This window comes from Pelecanus crispus, chromosome 3 (genome assembly GCF_030463565.1).
Source record: "Pelecanus crispus isolate bPelCri1 chromosome 3, bPelCri1.pri, whole genome shotgun sequence".
NCBI classification, from domain to species: domain Eukaryota; kingdom Metazoa; phylum Chordata; class Aves; order Pelecaniformes; family Pelecanidae; genus Pelecanus; species Pelecanus crispus.
In genome coordinates, this window is record NC_134645.1 from 103,898,185 (window position 1) to 103,918,853 (window position 20,669).

General features: G+C 36.2%; 1 protein-coding gene across 1 annotated transcript in view; it reads right to left on the reverse strand.

The window, feature by feature from the left end:
* Positions 1–20,669, reverse strand: part of PRIM2 (DNA primase subunit 2) — a 121,502-nt gene that overhangs the window by 47,926 nt on the left and 52,907 nt on the right. Inside the window, exon 7 of the mRNA XM_075707733.1 lies at positions 4,654–4,721. Within this exon, the coding sequence (XP_075563848.1) occupies positions 4,654–4,721 (68 nt within the window). The remainder of the gene's footprint in view (positions 1–4,653; positions 4,722–20,669) is intronic.

Below are 20,669 nucleotides of genomic sequence, written 5' to 3' on the forward strand. Positions count from 1 at the left end.
AGGGAGAAGAAGAAATTCTACTTTTCAGACTCTGAAAAGCTCAAATATTCTCAGCATGGGAAGCAAACAGGAAAAGTTTTCTATAAATGTTTCCTTATTTTTACATTAAAACGTAGCATATGACCTTTGCAAGGTCAATGTTTCTTGATACCTGACACCACTGACCAAGGAGCTGAACCCTACAAACTGCCTTCAAAGGTGGTGCTCTGAAAAAGAATATGCTTTATCCATCCAGAACATGTGGTCGATTGGAACTGGGAATGAAAAGGCCAGCACTAGTCATGTGGCCTTTGGCAGCTAAACTGTTGGATTCCTATCCCAAGGAGCTCAAGGGACTAGAGCTTTTGGGTATACAATTTTAGGTGCCAGGTCTCCCAGTTTTATACAGTAGAGATTCCCCAGGTCCCTTGATTTCATCAGAAGAAAATCACTCTGCTTTCTCCACGGATTGCCATGATTTTCTCTACACTTCTATTAAAAAATGTCAACACCATTGGGGGAAGAAAAAAAAAAACCCACAAACTATCCTTTTTTCTACAAACAATGGTCCTCATTTTTTCATGTCATTAAACATTGCCAAACAGTTTCCTACTGCTGGTTTGAAAACACATTACACCACCAAACAACCGGGTTTGCGATCACCCTCACTTTCTTATCCTATTTTTTACTTCCAGTTTTAGCTCTTATTTTGGACTCATCCTTTCTTTTATTCCACATGCTTCTGATGTTACCTCCTGATTAAGTGTCTTACCTAGAAACATCTATAGTTCTTCATAATTTCTTTTTGTGGTTTACTGGAATGCAAGCAGTAATGTCTTCCTTCTTCACTTAAAACCCAGTTTTATTTTACCTCCATATATAAATTCCTGTCTCTCTCTATTCAGCCTGACTCAATCACTCAAAACTTGTTTTTCTAAAATCCAGAATCTTAGTTACCAAAAGTTTTCTAAACAGATCTTGCAACTAAAGATCAATACACACATTCACATCCCTGTCGACCAAGAAGAAAACTCCACTACACCAGTGTTTCCAAGAATGAGATCTATGTCTTTCAAATAAACAGCTGTAGGACCATTCTGATAAATATTGTATTATTCACAGATGTCTTAGTGTATCATGAGATTTAGTGAGAATATGAAGGGCACTTTGTAGATGTTGAGAACAGTAAATTACACCAGTCTATTAAGGTGTGCATTCTTCTTTAATTGCTTGTAAGATGAGCATAAGTGAGAAGGAGGGTGAACATGTCTGCATGAGTACTGTGTTACCCATTAAAAAAAACTCAGCCTTGCAAAACACCTGGTTTCTGTATCAACTGTATGAACTATAATTTGAAGACAGAATTAACAGAATCATATACATGTTGGTTGTAAAGGATGCTAGAAGACCATTTAGTCCCACAACCCACTTTAAGTGGCACTACTGCCAACACTAGTCAGGCGAGCCATGGCTTTTTCTAGCTGAATCCTAAAAATCTCCACAAATCAAGTTTCCACATCTCTGAGCTAGCATAGACATTTTTCCTAATGTCCGATCTAAACCTCCAAAGCTGCTATATGTGACCACTGTCATTTGTTACATCCTCTGGCATCATCAAGAATTCCAGTGCCGTGATGTTTGTCCTTCAAACAGTTGTAGGCTGCTATTTGATCATCCCTAAGCCTCCTCTTCACCAGACTAAACAAAGCCAGCTCAGCTTCTCCTTATAATTCATGTACAGTCATGAATAGGAGTTTGATGGGATTACATACAACAGTTTTTGTCTATCTTTGAGATTATTCCTGCCAAAGATTTTAAACAGTAAAGTGTTACAAACCTGTAATTTCATCACAAAACCCATATAAACTCCTTTGAAAGTAGGAGTTGCAGAAGTGTTCTTCTCATGCGTTTAGAAATAAAGTTTCCATTTCTACTAAATTGCTAAAGTTTTAGCAATTTAAATCTCCTTGTAGCCTACTGTGAGCATGTCAAATCCCTAAGCACCATCTTGATTCAAATATTTTAACATTTTAACTAAAAATGGTTTGGGTTTTTTTTTGTCTAGTACAATTAATTTTCGAAAGCACCAATGAAACAGAACAGGACAAAAAGAGGACCCAAGTCACAGATAAAATACATATTCAGTACAGAACGGTCCAATTACAAAATACCTGTTATGTCCATTTAAAAAAATGGGCATGAACTAAAGTATCTACAAAGACATAATCCACAGTAAAATGACCTTTTCTGCGGACTAGCTAATTTAAAAGTCACAAGCAGATATAAATAGCTGCCAAAAAATGTGTGGGGCATTAACAACCAAACAATACTCTGTAGCCTTCAATTGTATGCTCTTCTCACACGTTTCTATCTAAGCTTTTGCACCCCTAATAAAGCTCTACTGACATGTGTCAAAAATAAAATTTTGCTGTAAGAACACACACAATGAAGGTAGAGGAAAGCCTACAACTAATATTCTCCTTTCTTATGAGCAAGATGAAGGAAAAACAAATCACAGGCTCACAGAAATAAGTAACAGGAAGACATACTTGGTCATCTGTCTGTTCACTGCCAGCACTTGTTTTTTAAGTTTTAAGGTTTGATTTATCTTGTCTATTTTAAAGGAACTTCCAAAAAGGCAACTCTGAAGAATTTGTGTAGTTTTTTCAATTGGTGACAAAATGTACTGGCAACAGCCCTACCATTTTTGCAAAAGCAAAATAGAAGTAACTTACCAGCTGTTAAACATACATACCCAAGTTAACATAAGAATGTGCAAAAAATACCTTTCTGCATAAATGTAGCATACAGTATCTCTGTTAAAGTAGCTGATGTTAAACTAGCTTTTTTTGCAACCTTTCTTTTTCCCATATTTAAATAAAAAGTGCAGAGGATTGTGATTGCTGTGATACTAAAGACTGTTCCACTTACATAGATGCATAGCACATATCGAAAGAAATTTCAAATTTCTCAGTAATTACTCCTAGAGAGTAATTTATAAAAACCTAATCTAATTGCTCTTTAGCTTCAAAATGGAGAAAGGTATGCCACTGAGGCATATTTTTTAAAATCCCAGTAAGATGAATGGTAATAAAAACATGGAAGGTTATTGGCATTCAGAAGTATCCCCTAACCAGCTACATAACAGTTACACTGAAATATTTATTTCATTCATTGTTCTTGAACAAAGTTCAAGCATATATAAAAAAGCAGAGATACAATGAAAGCTATTTTTCTTATTCTGAATTACACTAAAAGCAGTAAAACATGAAACTGTTCCTACGTAACAAAAATTATGAGAATTTTTTTTTTAAATCAAAATAAAATGTCAGATTTTGGGTACAGATACCTCGAGCAGTAGAGCACCATAGGAAATAAAGAGCATGCTAACTAGATCTGCAGCCTAATTCCAGTGCAGTGCTATCCTGATGGAGCCTCATCACTTCCATTTCTAATTCATCCAACATCATTTCGGTGATCTTAATGCAAAGCTGTATGTGTTCAAAAACAGTGTGTTCATTACTGACATTCAATATTTAAGTAAATTTCTACCCTTAGAGATATTAAAAATTCAACTGAATAAATACCTGAGCAACCCAATCTAACCAGATCTGCATTTAGCAGGGGCTAGATTAAATGATCTCCAGAGGTTCACTCCAAGATAAATTATTCAATGATTCTAAGCCAATGCATCTCACTGTAATTGTATGGTCTTTGTCCTCCTGCATACTACCACAGTAAGAAAACTCTCCCAAACAACATAAAGTGGCAAAAAGCAATCACATATATAAGAAAGAGACCAGATCTATGCTTCACCTGAAGAACATCAGAAAAGTATTTTTTCTTACTCTTCATCCCGAAAAACATTCAAAGAAAGTAGAAAGCTTCTATATACTGTATACTACTAAGAGAGAGGCAGACTATTTCAGCTGTGCTGTAGAGCACTCTTAATTTTTAGCTCTCTCCTTAGGTCCATTAAAAGAATAAAACAGGACTCCATTTGTCAATGACAGTGATGGAGAAATCTTCCAAAAAGATCATAGAGCATAAAATATTTGCAACAAGGAAGGCCTACACTCTGAGGAGTGTAATTTGGAATCTGTTTTGTTCATAAAGAATCACAGAACCATAGAATCATAGAATGCTTTGGGTTGGAAGGGACCTTTAGAGGTCATCTAGCCCAACCCCCTGCAGTGAGCAGGGACAGCTTTAACCAGATCAGGTTGCTCAGAGCCCCAGCCAACCTGACCTTGAATGTTGCCAGGCATGGGGCCTCCACTACCTCTCTGGGCAACCCGTTCCAGTGCTTCACCACCCTCAATTGTAAAAAATTTCTTCCTTGTGTCTAGTCTAAATCTATTCTTCTTTAGTTTAAATCCATTATTCCTTGTCCTGTCAAGAAGCTTAACAACTTTGCACTTACTATAAATGATAGTTTTTATAAAAGCTACAGATATTTTCTTGTTACTTAGAAGCAACAGCAACTCTGTAAATTATGTTTCATGTCATTTACAAAGCTTTTGTTAAGTTGAAAGGATACTTTGGGGCATTTTTTTCCAGTCAAAGCCAATGGCACAGATGAAGTGTCTGAAAAAACCCTGTAGCTAAAACATTCTACTAATACAATTATTTTAATCTGTATGAGAGCATGCACATGCTTTCAGTTGATGCTACCTGAGATGATTAAGCAGAGGTTGTAGTCTCTCATCAGACTGTATGGAAGGCAGCGATCGTGCTGTCAGCTACAAGAAAACAGAAGTTCAATTAATAAAATATTAGCTTCAAAAAAATTGATAGCACAAAGCAGGAATGATCTAACAAATCACCCTGTGCTGCTACAACTTTACACAATGTTGGGTAAGACATACTTTCTCCTATTAAATATAACTGAGCACAACCTCCCACAATCTGAAGTTAGCAGAAATATTTACAAGTTAACAAAGTCAAACAGAGAAAAACAGAGAAAAATAATTTTTCTAAAATTACAATGTTATTTGAATTAAATAGCAAGACATCACTGAAAGTGGTATACTTTTTTCCAAACATATTTGAACTAGAAGTCATATTGTATCTAGACAGTCTTCTAGCAGTCACATAATGTAAATGTAGTCCGTTAAGCCATATTATATACAATTTACATTTCTGTAGAAAAATTTACATAATATTTAGCACTATGACTTTTATATAGACATGCCTCTGTGTACACTGGGTTTTTTAAATGGGCATAACCTGTATTTTATAATTTGACTGTTCTAACTAAATACATACTTTTTTCCTCTGTTTCATATGACTAGTTAAAACATTAAACTTCTTCTGAAAAAATAAACCTAGTAGTCTATAAACCAACAAGCACATCACACTATTGCAGAACTGCAGTTAATTGGTGTATTAACTAAAATAATTGTAAAAATACATGTATTAAAGTTGCTTAATATCAGTATATAGGTGTCTACCGTCACCTATAAAAGTTAGAAGCATAGCAGTTCTGATACTGCTGACGTACATCTAATATAAAGTATTTAACATAACTTGCATTTCATGATTCTACTGCTGCCAAGTTAGGCTGTATTTTGAAAACTAACTTCATACAAATTTAAAAGTTCAACATATTTCACATTGTAAAATCACCATTAAGTTCTTAAGTATTTTACAGGTAACTTAAAATAGCATGCATACAGTTATACAAGCTCTTTAAAAATCTTATTAAAAAAAAAACCAAAAACTTTTAGCACCAACAGTGTAGCTTCATCTTGCTGGCTTCAACACACAAGTAAAGGCAAGCACTGAAGTAGGACTAACTAGGCAGGCTGCAACTTCTATTTATAACCTACAAATAAATATACCCCAGAAAAAGCTGCACTCAGTGTTTGGGTACAGGGGGTTTATTTGTAACTGTAAGAAACTCCATGCCAAACTCCATCGGCTCATAGGTAGACCTTGTGAATATAAAGGAGTTTAATATTTTCCTGAAAGATCACCCATTCATCACATCCATTTCACAACCTTTGCTGCTAGGCAGAAGTCAGACTGGGGCCAAATTTTAAACTCGTGCCTCAAGCTAGCAATATCAACCAGCAGCTAAATGAGAGGAGGTTCAAAACAGCTAGTCTGTCAAGTGAAAGTTGAAGCTACTGAACTCAAGGGCAGCGGGGAAGGAGGAACAGGCCATTTGAACTGTTAAACCAGTCCTGGCCTGCGGCAGTCACCGCTTCAAAACGCAGCTCTTCTCGGTCTCGGGTAACCCAAGTGCACTTGTCCGATCTGACTGCTGCAGTAAAGGTAACTCAGGAAGTCTTAGCAATCCATTCATCTTTCTTTAAAAAAAAAAAAGGCTGGTGCCTTGGCAATTAAAGCATTATCCACATTCCCTTATTTTACAGAGCTAGATTGAGATGCATATGGTATACTAAAACTCATTAAGTTCTGTATTTATTCAGAAGTTTCTTTTGATAAAAAATTCAATTTCTTACCACTGGGTATTAAAGGCCAATACATGTATTGTTCTATATTCATGTCCTCTATAAAGTAACCCTCTAATTTTGTTTTAAACACAATCAGAAAAACAGAAATTATTTCTGAAGAGAACTTGGAAGCCCTCTAAATCCCAGCCAAATTATTCCACTTGCCTAAAATCAGAACAGAGCCTGAATTACCTGAAACACGATCTGCTTCTTTCTATTAATAACTTGACTGATACAGAAAACAGCATTTGTGTGCCCACTCACATACATATGTATATTTTTACATGAGACAAGCACACAGGTTTTTTCTCTCTACAGTACTTTAGATACTACATTTAATCAGAAAAACACCAATGTTTTCCTTGTTCTAAACAATGCATTTAAGACAAGATGATATTTATGAAAGTCAAACTGGGCAGTGGTGTAAGAACCAAAACCCAGTAAAACTCAAAACCTGCAAAAGTATTGATATTATTGTGAAAGTTGTATGCACAATAAACTACATTGTTGTGTAAACATGATCAACGAACAGAAATACAGTTTAAAAAACATTTTGGGATACTTGTAGGAATTGAGGTAGAACCAAGAACTAGTGACCTTGGTATTTCACCAAGTTTTTTCATGACGTTGCCATGAAAGAACATGGAAGAAGTGGTCTATGCTGGCTATTTCAGGAACCACCATTAAAGGGGAAAAAACCATAATCCCTTGAAGTCACAGGAGAATCCATATGGCCAATGTTTTCCTTAATTTTTTTTCTTACTGTCTTGTGTTTCACCAACAATTATGGGATCTGCAAATTTTAGGAGCAAAATGAATCCCCATATTTCTCCATTATGTTGCCTGGAAGAACAAGATAAAGTTCTCTATAGAATATGCTTTTTTGAAAATATGATCATACACCTTTCAACTCTTACAACAAACACTTTGTTAGATTAGTTCAAATGTTTATTTTCAGGAAGATGTGGGATCCTCATGACACTGTTCTTTTCTATCTAAAACTAAGGTTAGTTTTCCTTAAACACAGCTGAGGAGAGCGCATCAAAATATTTCAACAATTTTAATTGACAGAGCAAATTTTCCTTTCTCTTACCTCAATTATAAAAGGTAAAATTTTAATGTATAAAGTCTTTCGTCACAACTGTATTTTTTCTGAGCCACACTGTAAATAAAATTATCTTTTATGGAGCTGGTGGTAAATTAATGCTTGTATTTTCAAATAGCTAAGAATTTTATGTCCTTTTTCAACAGTATTTTTCTAAAAGAAAATGATAATCCCAATTGCAGAATCTAAACTGAGATTCTTCAGACTTTTTCCAATCACTCTAAAATGAAATTTAGACAAATTCCTGCAAGCACAGCCTTGCCTTCGTCTCTATATGGTACTCAACACAAAGATCATCTTACCAGAAAAAAAAGCAAAACCACGCTATTCGATATTTTAGATACATGAAAGACATCAAAATGTTGTCAAGTAAGGAGCATAGCTCCAAACTCTAATCGTGCTGAAGCAGTTTAATTTACAGAGAACAAAACACACTGCAGACTTAAGATATTTGCAGTCCCAAGGCCCAGATGATCAGAGGAGCAGGCAAGGTGAGCCACAGACAGAACATGCGGACACCTCAGAGTTGAGCTGAGATGGTGAAAGCTGGCGTGAGTTATGTAGAACACTAAGGCAAATTAAGCACCATGTTATCAATATCACACAACATTTAAAATTGAGAAAGGAGGAAGAATACTTAACAATATGAGGAAAATAAATGAATAAACTGAAAGCTGAGATGGCAACTTCTGTCCAACTTCATCCTAGCTTTAGTACCAGAGTCACCAGCTGTCTTTGCTGCACTTCAGATTGCCAACAGTTTAAAAAAAAAAAAAAAAGAAAAAAAGAAAAAAAGAAGAAAAGGCACAAGCACTGGAGGGAAAATTCAAACCAGAATCTTCATACATTTGAAGTAACCAGAATTTCCAAAAGCAAACTTTCTAAAGTTTTGACAAAATTCAGTAATACTTCATTCAATCTTGTAGAAGAAGAGCAAGAAGCCGAGTTGTTCTTTTCTATTGAGCTCTATGCAACAATCACCTCTCTCATGTTCACTAGGCTGCGTCTGTGGCAAATAAAGAGGACATTTTCATATGGCATGGGGAATGTAACAAGAAGAACGTAGAAAGCATGCAATGATTGTAAAACTACATGAACATTAGAACTATTTAAAATTTGGCAGTGGTACTTCAAGTAATAATGAAGGTAAAAGGATGACAACTTATAGATTGATTTCTAAGAACTGGTCTGGTTTTCTTCTTCCCATCCAAACATAAGACCAGCACATAAAATTGCAAGTTATCGAAGATTTACTATAAACCTGAAAAAAGTTAACTTGACGCAAAGGCTGAAGTTAAGTAGCAGCTCCACAGCCTATCAGGAAGGCAATGACATTTTTATACATGGCAATTAAGAACAAGATTATCATGGCTCCATTAGCTTGTCTCGATTTTTTAGGAGTGCATGATTTTCTTGATTTTGAGGTTATCATGTGAGAGCTATTTGCTCTCTAAGTGTTTTTCTGCGCAACAAAAGATCAGAGAATTTTTATTTTCACAAAGAGTTTACTTTCTAAATGAGATGTCCTAATTAGCTGTATTGCACAAGAAAATTTTAATATGCTGTCAAACTATTTGATGAATACATTTTTTTTAGAAGATCACATTAAGTTGGATGTCATTGAGAAAAAAAAATTACATGGAAGGCTTAGGAGGAAAGCACAGAAAGAAGGGGGTTGTGGCAAAGGTTACTTTTAGCTGAGGCAGGCTACTGAATTACTCCAGGCTCTTTCTACAATCTACGGGGCGGGGTAGTTCCTTTAGCAGGGTGCATTAGAGAACCTAAAATGTAAATCATTAGCAAGAGTATTTCCTTAGCAATTGCTAAGTACCCCTAAAACAACAAGGAGTGTCGGGAGGCATGCTGTCCCCATGCACATCCATAGCCTGTGCTTTGCCTCTACACAATTTGTCAAGCCCAACTTTTTTTTTTTTTTTTTTTGTAATATCCTAGAACTGCCTGTGCTGGCATTCATGCTATTTCTTTCATATTTTAACAAACACTGTACAAGCAGGCTTAGTGTGCTTTTGCCTCCTCAGTTCTTTTAAAACCCAGACAGGCAGGATTACATCATACGGGACTCATATTTAAAAGGGAGGGTGACTGTACTGTGAATATGTCTAGGGACTGGGTATCTCGAAGAATGCTCAGTCCCTGGAAAGTTACCTTGCTTTTTCCCCCAAGAAATTCTTCTTTCATAACTCCAAGCTTTATAACAACATTTCCTTGAAGGAGGCTTGCAGAGACTTTGAACAGAGGACTGCTCTATCAAGTGCTAAACGCACTTCCGAAATACATAGTACTTTTAAAGGTGAGCCCATGGTTCCCAGCAGGCACTCTGCAGTTCTCAGAAATACAGGCACTACAGGGGCTACCCAAATTATTTAACCTATATCTCCACTGGCAACTCCAGAACAAACAACACCTCCATATGTGCTCCACTACTCAATGTAACAAGGTCGGAATTAAGACCAGACATAGGTTTGAGAGCTTTCTGCGGCACAGATGAAAAGATTTTCCTAGAATGTTTTTCTCTGTTTTTTTCTGCTACGATAGTTATACCATTAACAAAGGGTGTGAAGGAACGGCTCTAATCCAAATGCAAAGATGAAATAAGGTTAAAGTAGGGATTGATCAAGGCAGCCATAGAAACTAAAGAAAAGGCTTTAACAAAAACACCCAAAACCAACAAATGGAAAAAAGCCAGTTACCTTTGCCATCTGTAGAAGTCTACCATCACCTGCAACCATATAACATCACACTCAGCAATAAAACTGAAGGGCAGTTTTTCTAAAGTAGCCATTGCTCAGGGCCTGGCTGGGCATCGGTCTGCTGGTGGTGAGCATCACTTGTGGTTTTTCCCTTTTCTCCCCCCTCCGCTTAATAAATTGTCTTTACCTCAATCCATGAGTTTTCTTATTTTTGCCCATGTTGAATCTCTCCCTCATCCCTCAGGGAAGGATGGGGGGGGGGCTTTCCCGACAGCCAGGGTCAATCCACCACATACATATATAAACTCATTTCACACCAATAAGAAGCTGATCAAATTTGACCTTAAGCATAGATTTCACAGTATTTTGAAAGCATTCCAAACTTGGGAAAATGAAAGAAAAACAAAAGAAAAACAGACACATGTGTTTAACTAGAAACTAAGACACAAACAGTCAAAATCTGCTATAAATGAAGTCTTTTATATCTCTAAAAAACAGAAAGCTGATCTAACTGCTTCCCCAGTAATCTAGAGACCTGACCTGAAGAAGCCACCTCCAAAAGTAGCAAGTATAGTCACCATAACCTTTTGAAATGGTACTAACAAATTATACTATTCTTAATTATCAAATTTAATATGCTAAGTTAGAGCACATTTTTAATACCCTCCCAAAAATGTCAAAGAAAAACGCAGGAAGACTTTGTGCTTACAACATGTAGTATGACACATCAGCTAACTTTTCCCTACAATTGCACATCTCCCTGCAATTTTCCTGTACAACCATTTTAACACTTCACTACTCCATTACCAGGCTTCAATTTTTAAGTTGGAGAGATCACATCCATGTTAGTTGCTTTTCCATTTTATTTTTAATTGCTCTAATTAAACAAAATGCTACCAAAACTAGTTTTAAATGCTACTGGGGACAACATTGACAAGATAATTATATGGTCTTTAACACCATCCACAAATGTTTTATACCATTAGTATAACAGTTTCTAAGCCTTGGTGAAAACCAGTCAACAGACGTTCAGAAGACCTGTTTTCCACCCACAGAAATTAAAAAAAAAAAAAAAAAAATTAAGCAGACTTGAAGCAGTTATGCTATTAAGAGTAGCAAGAAATAACAGGACACCATGACAACAAAGCTCACAGATGAAAAAAGAAAAGCAGAAGAGTATGGAAAGTGTTTACCTTATAAAATTTCATTGCTCAATTCCAAATATTTCCATCTTTGTAGCAGCAGTAACAAAACCAGTAGATTGAGTAAAGTAAAAACCTCTATGACAAGTGTATTGCAAGCTGATTTTAAGAATTTAGAAATAACACTCCTATATTCCATTCTCTAGCTCTTCAACTAAATATCATTAATGGATTAGTGAAAAACACCTACAGCAAATTTCTTTAACAGTGATTTTGATGCAGAGTAACTGAAGTTGTTAGGCTTTTGTTAGATTTCCATTAGATAACTAGCAAGCAAATTTTAGAAAGTAAAAGAACACATAAATTAGAAATAATGAGTATTAGAAGGGAAACAAAACCCTACATGTTTTGAATCTTACACCACAGGTCACAGACAACATTTTTGAGGATTAAATTTACACTGTGAAGGCTCTTATATCTTCCCATTATATGTACTGATGAACAGAAAAATGAAGGACGAGATAGCTAAAAGGTTAAGTATAGAGAGGAAATTTCTATTCAGAAAGCAAAGAAACAAACCATGGATTAGTGTATTCTTTTACTGTATTCTGTACTCTTTAGTCCGATCTCCCACCAACAACTATTTGCTCCTATGATGCACTTCAATGCCTTTAGTGCTACAGGCAACCCCTTCCTGCATTTCTGTTTCCCGCTTGTCACAGTAAGAATGGAGAGAGCACAAAGAAACCAAAATTAGTTTGGACATCAGAACTTCAATTTCAGCCTTCCAAGTGAAAGCTTTACATTGTTCTTTATTGCTTTAATGCAATTTAACATATATTTTTATGACGAGATGAAAGAAAAATTGTCTGTAACATCAACAATTTGACATATTCAGAGTGAACATATCACTAAAATGCTTCCTTAATAATGCTGTATGGATTTAAAATAAAAAGAAAAACCCACCCACAACTTAGGTCATACATTAAATTATTACAGTGGCCTGATCTGTTGTCTAAAAGGAAAACAAAGGCATGAAAGTTTAGACTGTTTGCTAGAACTGGTTTTGATTAGTATGAACTGCAGTTAACAAACTTATTGCCAAAGTTATACAAGAGAGATTTTTCGACTGAGGTTGGAGCAGACAGGCAAAAATATATTAAACTTGTGGGTTATTTCTAAATGGTCAGTAAAGGACATCTAAAAAAAACCAAAACAAAAAACCAACCAACCAAACAAAAAAAAACCAACCAAAAAACCCCAACCACCCAACCCTATTATCCAGAAGGCTTGAACATACCATTAACTTACACCTCTACTGGATCTTCCCCAAGAGATCTGTGAAACAAATAAAGTGGAAATCTTGATGCTAACAAATTTGACTACTTTGTGTAGACAACAGCAATTATACCATAGCTTAATCAGTGTTAAGAAGTGAGTAGAAAACAAATACATGAACTAGACAAAAATAAGAGACGTGGTTCTATGGATGTAGACTTCACAGGAGCCTTCTCAAGGTGACATTATGCCACCATGTTTCTGTAAGGTCACATTAGGAATACCCTAATTTTAATAGTGAAAGGTGTTAACACTGCATCCTGCTGAAAGTTTTATTAAAACAGTGACTTTTTGCAGGAATGTTTCTGCGATCAGTCAGAAACAAACTTAGCTGAGATTTGAGCTAAAGCAGGATCTGACCCGATGACCAGTAACACAGAGGAAGGAAAAACTCCTTTCATTTGTGGTACACATGCAAACAACAGTTATTCCTGAAATCCTTCAAACCTGTTGCTAAAGGTCCTGATATGAACAATCCATCTCCATCAAAGACTAAATAACAAGCCTATTTTCAGAAATTTAAAATCTATTTATCTAACAAGCAAACTTCAGCAGAAAACAGAGGTGATATGAACTGCATTGCTCCTCAAACCATTTAATTCTTAGACAATGATTAAAAATCATTATGCTGTACATCTATTAGAAACAGAAAGTCTTCCTTCTTACACCTCTGACTATGGTGCACTTGTTCCCATTAATACATCACCCAGCTGAGAACAAGCTTACACAGTAGTGAAGTGCAAGAGGGAGATAAGGTAAAAGATAAATGGAAGCAAAGATATGACTAAAATACAAGGTTGTAGTAGTACTAGTACCTGCAGCAGTAACACACCCAAAGTAACTGTATGCAATTAGAAATTATCTTTCGTGGAATGAAATGAAATTATGTTTTAGTCTGGTAATCCAACACTACTTTACCTATTCACATCTTGCTCTCAAATTTTTTGAAAGAGAGACTATATTTAGAGACACCTATTTAACATTACTAGGCACTGCACTTGTTCCAACTAACTCCTTAATACTAGACAAGCTTTATTCAAAGATTTGTTTGGCCAGCAACATTTAAAGTTGTTCTCCAGATGTATCCACTCTTACAGAGTATCAGCTTTTATGTAACCAAAACCAGATATACACATTTTTATTGACACCACAGTAGCCACAACATATCTAAGAGTTAGAAATACAGATCCCAGCTTTCCCCACTCACCATATCTGAAAAATGAGAGAGGACAGCAAGATGTTTTCTGTGAAAGTTTTTTACCTTAATTCAGGATTTTTCTCCTTATCCCTAGTCTATCTAGATTAGCTATCCTTCTGGAGTCTCTGCTTGATAAAAAGAAAAAACAATCTCCAGGAGATGCTGCAAAAGCATTTGGGAGGCCTTTTCCCCTCACCCCCACTTTAAGATGCCAAACAGGTTAAAAATAATGGTGTAGAAACATCTTAGTTCTACTTACTTAAGGACTGTGTCATAACCTTCACTATATTATTATAGATACACTACATACATGAAAGTACTCTTTGCATATTTATAGTATTTAGGATCAACATGAACCATGCACATACCCAGCACAATTACAGTGAATAACAGGCCTTTAAGTCTCAGTTCTCCTTATACTGAGTCCAACTACCAGTGTTTCTCAATGCATATAACCAAGCCCATGCTTTTACTTTAAAAGGGAGACTCTACTATATACTAACATCTTATTTCAAACATAAATCACTCAGGTAAAATCTTCTTCCCACTGCAATCAGATTCTCTTCAGAGACGAACACTAGTTTTGATGTACCTTTTATTCCAGAATACAGCCTAAATGGGGGAAGTAATAGTCACAGAAGGCTTCTTAATACATTTCTCTCTGATTAGAAGCATTGTTGATGAATAGGAATTATAAAACTTTAAAACAACTTCATTTTCAACAAAAACTGACTTTTAGCTAGCAATTCCCTAAAAAGTAGTATTAAAGGATATGAACTCTCCAGTAAGGCAGCCTATTTTTCTATCTTGCACTTTAACGCACAAGGCACCAAAATAATTGCCTTAAATTAAATTTAAAATATAATGTCTAGACAAGTTTTGAACTTCTGAGAAAGTCTTAACATTGCTTTCTTTTGCTTTTTTTTTTTTTTAATTTTAAGATGCTTCAGAATGATAACCTTATGTAGCTTTCAAAACCACGATTTTGCAGCCACCACTAAGAAGTCATGAGATGCAGATACTGCCAGAACCCAACAATTCAGTTTAACTACATTTCAGAGAAACACCTTCAACATCCAACTAAGTTGCAGGCTGCCTCATACCAACAAAAACTGATTGATTTTGAAACATCAGCTATCTTGCTAATGTTGTAACAAAATGTCACAATGCAAATGCTATGCAGCTGGGGAACCTGAAATAAGAGAACAGTGTTTGCTTGCTGGTATGCTGCTGTACCTAGACAGTTGACATTTTAGCGCTGATCAATTTTCTTTTGAAAAAAAGTTGGGTTTTAACCTTTCACAGCGTGTTACAAATCTCAAGTGTTGTACAAAATTAATAAGGAATTTTTGCTAAGGCTTTTTCAGCTATTAGAAGTTATTTCAGCAGCACTTACACTGAAATAAGCTCGATAAAAGCAAAGCAAACAATTAATATTACATTTATTCCATGTTAAGTGTTCGCACACAATCTATACGAACGGAGGTAACATTTTTCAAAACTAACAAAACTATTTAAGCGAAAATGTTTCAACATTACCAAATGGTTTTTGCAATGGCCTAATACAACTTATTCTATAAAGCATTTAGATTATTTTCATACAGCACCACCAAATGTATGGAAGAAAGGACATAAGTAATACAGATTGACATTACTGGGCTTTTAGTACAAATGTAACAACTCAGTGACGTTTTCAAATGACAGGAAAAAAATTTCCCTCATGAATCTCTAGTGGTTGATGTAAGTGTCAATAAAAGGCTGAAGTTGGTTTTGTGGGGTTTTTTTTTTGTTTGTTTTTCTAATTAAATAAAACTCCCCACTGCTCACTCGCTCTCGCACACACCCCCCCTTCACAATAACACAAATCAGCCCACAGAAAATCACAGAGAATGCAAAGTGGCCTTTTACATCTTAAGGAAAGCAAATCAAAGGCAGCAGCTAACAAAGAAATTCAAGTTACAGTCTTAGCACTGTAATTTTCTTTTTTTAGACTCTGAAGGGGAGAGCATCAATGTTACTTAAATGCTATATCTAACAATTTAAAAGCTATATATAAACAGAAATTGTATTATAAAATATCTATTATAAATTATATGTATTATATATATAAAATTAATGCGTATTTTTATTTAGTCTGTTAAGTCAAGCTGACAAAGGACAAATCTTCCATGTCAGAAGAAACCAATTAACAGTTGTAAAGAACTTCCTTGCTGGCATGTCCTAGTTATTTACCTAATACTTTAAGAACTTTGAAGAAACTGAACTCGACTAATTTCAGCTCAGCATCTGTCAAATGTGTTCAGAATAATAATTAATGTTTTCCTGAGGCATTTGTTTCTGAAAGCGATTGATTTCTTTTTTCCATTTGGAAATGTCCAGCTTTCATATTCACACTTAGGTATAAAAAACATCTGGGTTGAAGATAAATATTTAGTCTTTAAAGCAAAATTTTTCAATAATTAAACCTTGTTTAATTGGTAAGTGAACTGTTGCTGGTTTTCGCATCATTATTACTTGTGCATATACTCATTTCACTTGCATGTTAGGGTGAAAGTATGTAAATTAACTCATCTCTTGTTTTTTTTTGTAATCTAACATAAAGCTAACGTTGACAGTTACCAAGATTCTCATTAGATACTTTTTCCCCAAAAACAGATTATTAATTCCATCTTTCTTACAATAGTGTATAGTGTCTTTCAGGCTTTAATTATATGTAGATTGAAGTAGCCACTTATAAAGCTACCTTGTCAGCAAAACCAAAATCTTCTGTTAAATAATACCACTTCCCATAATTGTGAAGGTTCTTCGGTGATTTTATCAAATATTTCACCACTGACTTGGCCTTTACTGATACCTTTCTCGACTTTTAATTTAGTCCTCAGTCTTTTTTGTATCTAGTACCAGATACCTAGTGATTTTAAAACTAAGTAAACAGTGTAGTGGAAACACTTGCCTTCACAGCAAGCCTGGAAAATGAAATAATTTTATTTCACTACCAACCTCTGATACATGCAAATATTTCTTAATCTCTTCAATACTGCTTACTGTTCTTTGGCTGCATGCGGATCTTTTGTTTCTTTTTCTGGCATTATTTATGAACAGAAGCTTCTCAGTTTTGCTATCTTTCTCCCAGGTTCACAGACTAAATATTGATTCCTGTACTCCAAGGTAACCTGGAATCTGTTCTTCAACTATACGTTGCTGCTTTAATTAAATTGCATCAACGGAACATTATTGGAGGGGGAGAAGGTCACTCAGACAGCAGTAATTTCCCCAAGGTTTTAATGTTATGATTTTGAAGTTTCCCCCCGCTTCGCCTCATTCATGAGAACAAAATTAAGAAAACCAATATCTCTGCATAATTTGGTAGAAGTTACTAGCCAATACCACACAAGAAGCAATCAGCTAGAAAGCATGAAAGATTCATTAAGCACCCTCAGAGTCACCATCAGAAACCAGGGTAGTTTTTTCCCCCATCACAAACTTCAATCAGTCTAGCACTAATGCTGTGTTCCAAAACTGCTTTAAGAACAACCATAACCACGTTAGCAAAACTTCTCCAATGCTGAAGACAATATGAAGTCAAAAAGAGAATAAACACGTGCCTATATACCCATCCAATCCACTTGATTAAAATCTCATTTTCCATAGTCATCATTACTATAGGGGGCTTCATCTATTGTTCTACAATGTAGACGATCACAAAAATCTTGAGTTAAAAAGCTGTTACACAGTTATTAATCTTGACAAACTATATTACTAAAGCCCTATGCCATTCAGAAGGCACTACAGAAAATAAATGCATCTACCACCATATAAAAATCAGTTATGAATCAGTTTTACTATAGAACTTCAAAGAAGGTAATTCATTTTCTCAACAGGATTTTACTACCAGGAATCAATTACTCAGTCCAGTTCTGGGCTCCCTGGTAAAAAGAGATGGACATACTGGTGAGAGACCAGCATAGGGGCACTAAGATGATTAAGGGACTGGAACATCTCTCCTATGAGGAAAGGCTGAGGCAGCTGGGACTGTTCAGCCTGGAGAAGGGAAGGCTCAGGAGAGATCTTACCAATGCATATAAATACCTGAAGGAACGGGGCAAAGAGGACAGAGCCAGGCTCTTTTCAGGGGTGCCCAGTGACAGGACCAGAGGCAATGGGCACAACCTGAAACACAGGGCATTCCACCTGAACATCAGGAAACACCTTCTTGCTGTGAGGGTGCCGAAGCACTGGCACAGGTTGCCCAGAGAAGTTGGAGAGTCTCCATCCTTGGAGATACTCAAAACCTGCCTGGACAGTCCTGGGCAACCAGCTTTAGATGACCCTGCTTGATCTGGGGGGTTGGACCAGATGATCTCCACTCGTCCCTTCCAAACTCAGCCATTCTGTGATTCTGTGAAAAACCACAGGAGATCAGACAAGTTCCACCGATCATCTAATCTCAACTGCCCAACTATCAAAGATGGTCAGAAAGAATCATGGTTGTTTAAAACCAAATACACAATATGTAATGAAGACCTCCAGTACCAAATATTTCTGAACAACTACTAGCATTCCTGTTTTCCATACAAGAACTTCTATTCTCTAAGCATCCTCAAAAGTCCACATTTTCATCTGCAATGCAGTGAAATTTTCAAAATTACTAGTGGTTAGCAATTAGACACAAATTCTAACAAGATTGTTAAATCCTTTTGCAGGAGTTATAAGGATGAAATGAACTGATTTTTTAGAAACAAAATCATTTTACTCTTAGATTGCTTTCAAAGAAAAATAATTAACAAAAATCTTAAAAAGACTTGTTGTTAGGGACCAGGATTATTTACCACAGTCGACACTGCCCAACGCTATGCTCCTATTAAGTCTTTAAACACTAGGATAAAGACATTCATGTCTAAGGAAAAAGGATCCTATTGCAAAGCATTTTCTCTGTTTAATGAGCTTGTCAAATCTTCGTATACTGACTTTTCTTCCTTGAGAAAGTTACTGTACAACTTGCCATAAATTTAAATAATCCTTAAGAATTCCATGCTTGATCTTTAGTAACAACAAACATAGAAAAGATTTTATTGCAACAGTCTGTGTGATGCCAACCTCTTACTTTCAAACCTCAAACAAAAGGCATCTGAATTTCAGGGTCTTATTCTCTCAACATGTGGTACTGCTTGGAAAGAACTGTTTTGTTGCTAAGACTTAGAAAATATCCCTGTTCTAAAAGTAAAAAGGTATTTGGAATACATTTTTCCTCAGTCATGCATATTTTACCATGTTGATTTTTTTTTTTTAAACAGCAAAATCAAATCTTGCCAACCTTTGAAAGAGTCTTAAGCCCTAGCTTCCTGTATGTTCAAGTACCAGTGATTACATTCTCGTCTTTAGTGAACAGAGCTAAAAGCATGACAGACACTCACATTTCATGTTGCTAAAAACCAGCATTAATCTGAGCCTACTTATCATCATTTTCAAATATTTTACTTAATCTCAACTCTCAATTGACAGCACCAGCAATGACATTTCATAGAATCATAGAATGCTTTGGGTTGGAAGGGACCTTGAGAGATCATCGAGCCCAACCCCCCCTGCACTAAGCAGGGATTGAACCTGTGAACTTGGCGTTATTAGCACCATGTTCTAACCAACTGAGCTAAATTTCCCAAATATGAGTAAGAGTTAACGTTTAAATATTTTTCTACCAAAACAGAAAAGGACATTCACATTAAGGAAAACCACTGGCAACTCCAACAACATGCAATTTTTTTCTTCCCTTTTTTAAATGTTGATTATTTAAGTTTGCAACTATTACAGGTATTTTGCTACTGAATAAAAAATACACTGACATAAGAACACTTCCCCCAGGACTCAAGTTCGCAAAGCAGAAAACCAAGCTTTCAAAAAAACTACTTAATTATAAAACATATTATTGCCTTAGAACTTAACTATGGGCAGCAGTACTTCCATTTGACCTCCTTTTAAGGCCTGTGGCTTGGTACTTTTAAGTAAAAGCAGAAGCGCACACAGCAAGCTGCTACAGTGAAGCTGAGGCTGGTGGGCTTCCAGGCCCAGGGATGTTCCCAGCCCATCGCAGCCAGGCTGCTGCCACCCCCTGACCCTAGCCCCAGCCAGTAGCAAGGCTGACCACGTACCCCTCATATACACGCACACAGGGTACAGGCACCGCTGGCCACCAGAAGAACACCACAAACACAAGAACAGGCACCACACACACACGAACAGCACATGCATAAACAAACTATACAAATGGTCTAATCTGTTCATACATGCACATAAGCCTCTCTTAGCTGGCCACAAACTGTGGTCTCCCCAGAGGCTGCCTCTCAAAGTCCTGACTCTCCTTCTGGAAGCTGGCTTGGATGTCAGCCCCTCCAGCCACTGACTCCCAGACCCTCCGGTCTCTCCAGTATCCTGCCCCCAGACCTATGGGCTCTGGCTCTCAGACCTCTGAAGCCACCTGCCAGGTACTCTGGAATGAAGTTCACCGCCACCACACACACAAAGAAACAGAGAGAACCCTCAACCAGGAAAATAATTAGGAATAGTGTTTAATAAGATAGATTTTCTTATTCAGTTATTATTGCAGTGATAAGGCACTGGGCACAAGCCTAATGATCAGCAGATTTCTTATGGTCCCTTTTCCTGCCTTTGGCTCTTCCCTTAGACGATCCATAATAACTTTTGCACAATCCCACAAGCCCCCTCCAATATCCCATAATA